A 1,359-nucleotide genomic window follows, 5' to 3' on the forward strand; every position below is an offset into this window, starting at 1 on the left:
ATTACTAGTAATTACCAGAGATATATATCAGTTCCCGAGTACCGCGGCATACAGCGCCCCAAGTGCGCACGCAGCTGCTGTCGCTCACTAGCGACGGGGCGCGTCGCCACCTGCCCGTGCGTGACTCCGGAACCCGGGCCCGCTGCCAGCCTCCCCCGCACGCTCGACACTCGTTGTTGGGCCTCTGCGGCGGAGCCGCGCGCCCCACGTCGAGCATGGCGACGAACCTCGTCGACTGGCTGGACGCCGACGGCGACGTGGAGCACGTGCCGCCGCATGTCAAGCAGGCCCTCGAGGCCCCGTGGCGCGGCCAGGACGACCTCAAGGGCGCCAAGGCGCGCGCGACGCTGTCATTCTTCACCGAGGAGGCCGTGTTCATCCCGATGGATCAGGTTCGACGCACGCGCACGACGCCGAACAAGTTGACGGCCGGCAAGAACACCGGGACCTACTACAAGCTCAAGGCCAGCCCGGACCGGAAGCCCTGGTACGCCAAGTACGGGCGCATCAACCAGACGAAGCTCATGGAGATCATCATCAAGTGCGAGCAGATCGACGACGTCGCCAAGGAGAAGTACCTCAAGGACAGGTCCGCGGCGTCGGCCAAGAAGTGGCTGCGCGAGTACTCCGAGAAGCAGCAGAAGGAGGACAAGGAGAAGGAGCAGTTGGGGCAGCTCGAGGCTGCGGAGGTGGAGCAGCTGCCGCAGGTCGAGAAGGACCGGCGGGCACGCTCGTCTCTGCTCGAGGCCAGGCTCATCAGGGCTCTATCCGCGGGGCAAGTGAGGGCGATCCACTACGCGCTCTCCACGTTCTTCTTCGTTTGCCGCATCCCCTTCGTGATTACGGACCACTGGGCGTTCAGACGATTCATCAAAGCGCTTGCGCCCGAGTACGAGCCGCACTGTCCGAAGCGTACCGCACTCTCGACTACCTGGCTCTCCCACATCCACGAGGAGGTCGAGCAGCGTACGGAGAGCGCGTTCCACGGGACTCGAGGAAGGGCGACGGTCATCATAGACGGTTTTAAAGATCGACGGCGTCGCCACGTCATGAACATTTCCAAGGCGAAGGTCGGCATCCCCGTGTACCTCAAGACATCCTGGTTCGGCGCCAAGCGCCACTCGGGCGAGACCTACGGCAAGGAGGTCGAGAACTGCATCGGCGACGGCCTCTCGTACGTCGCAGCCGTCGCCGACAACACGAGCTCGATGTCGAGCATGCGCACGGGGCTGTTTGGCTGGCTGAAGGACAAGTACCCCTTCCTCTTCCTCTTGGGTGGCGAAGCACGACAAGTACGCCAGGCTAGACTCCAAACGGCACCAGAGCGACCCCGAGCCGGCGCAGGCCGCTCCATTAGGA

At 63.8% G+C, this 1,359-nt stretch overlaps 1 protein-coding gene across 1 annotated transcript in view; it reads left to right on the forward strand.

The window, feature by feature from the left end:
* Nucleotides 1-215: 215 nt before the first annotated feature.
* Nucleotides 216-1,359, forward strand: part of AURANDRAFT_68400 (hypothetical protein) — a gene marked incomplete at both ends in the record, with an annotated part of 2,977 nt that continues 1,833 nt past the window's right edge. Inside the window, one exon of the mRNA XM_009044080.1 lies at nt 216-1,174. Within this exon, the coding sequence (XP_009042328.1) occupies nt 216-1,174 (959 nt within the window). The remainder of the gene's footprint in view (nt 1,175-1,359) is intronic.

The sequence above is a fragment of the Aureococcus anophagefferens genome (assembly GCF_000186865.1).
Source record: "Aureococcus anophagefferens unplaced genomic scaffold AURANscaffold_124, whole genome shotgun sequence".
NCBI lineage: Eukaryota > Pelagophyceae > Pelagomonadales > Pelagomonadaceae > Aureococcus > Aureococcus anophagefferens.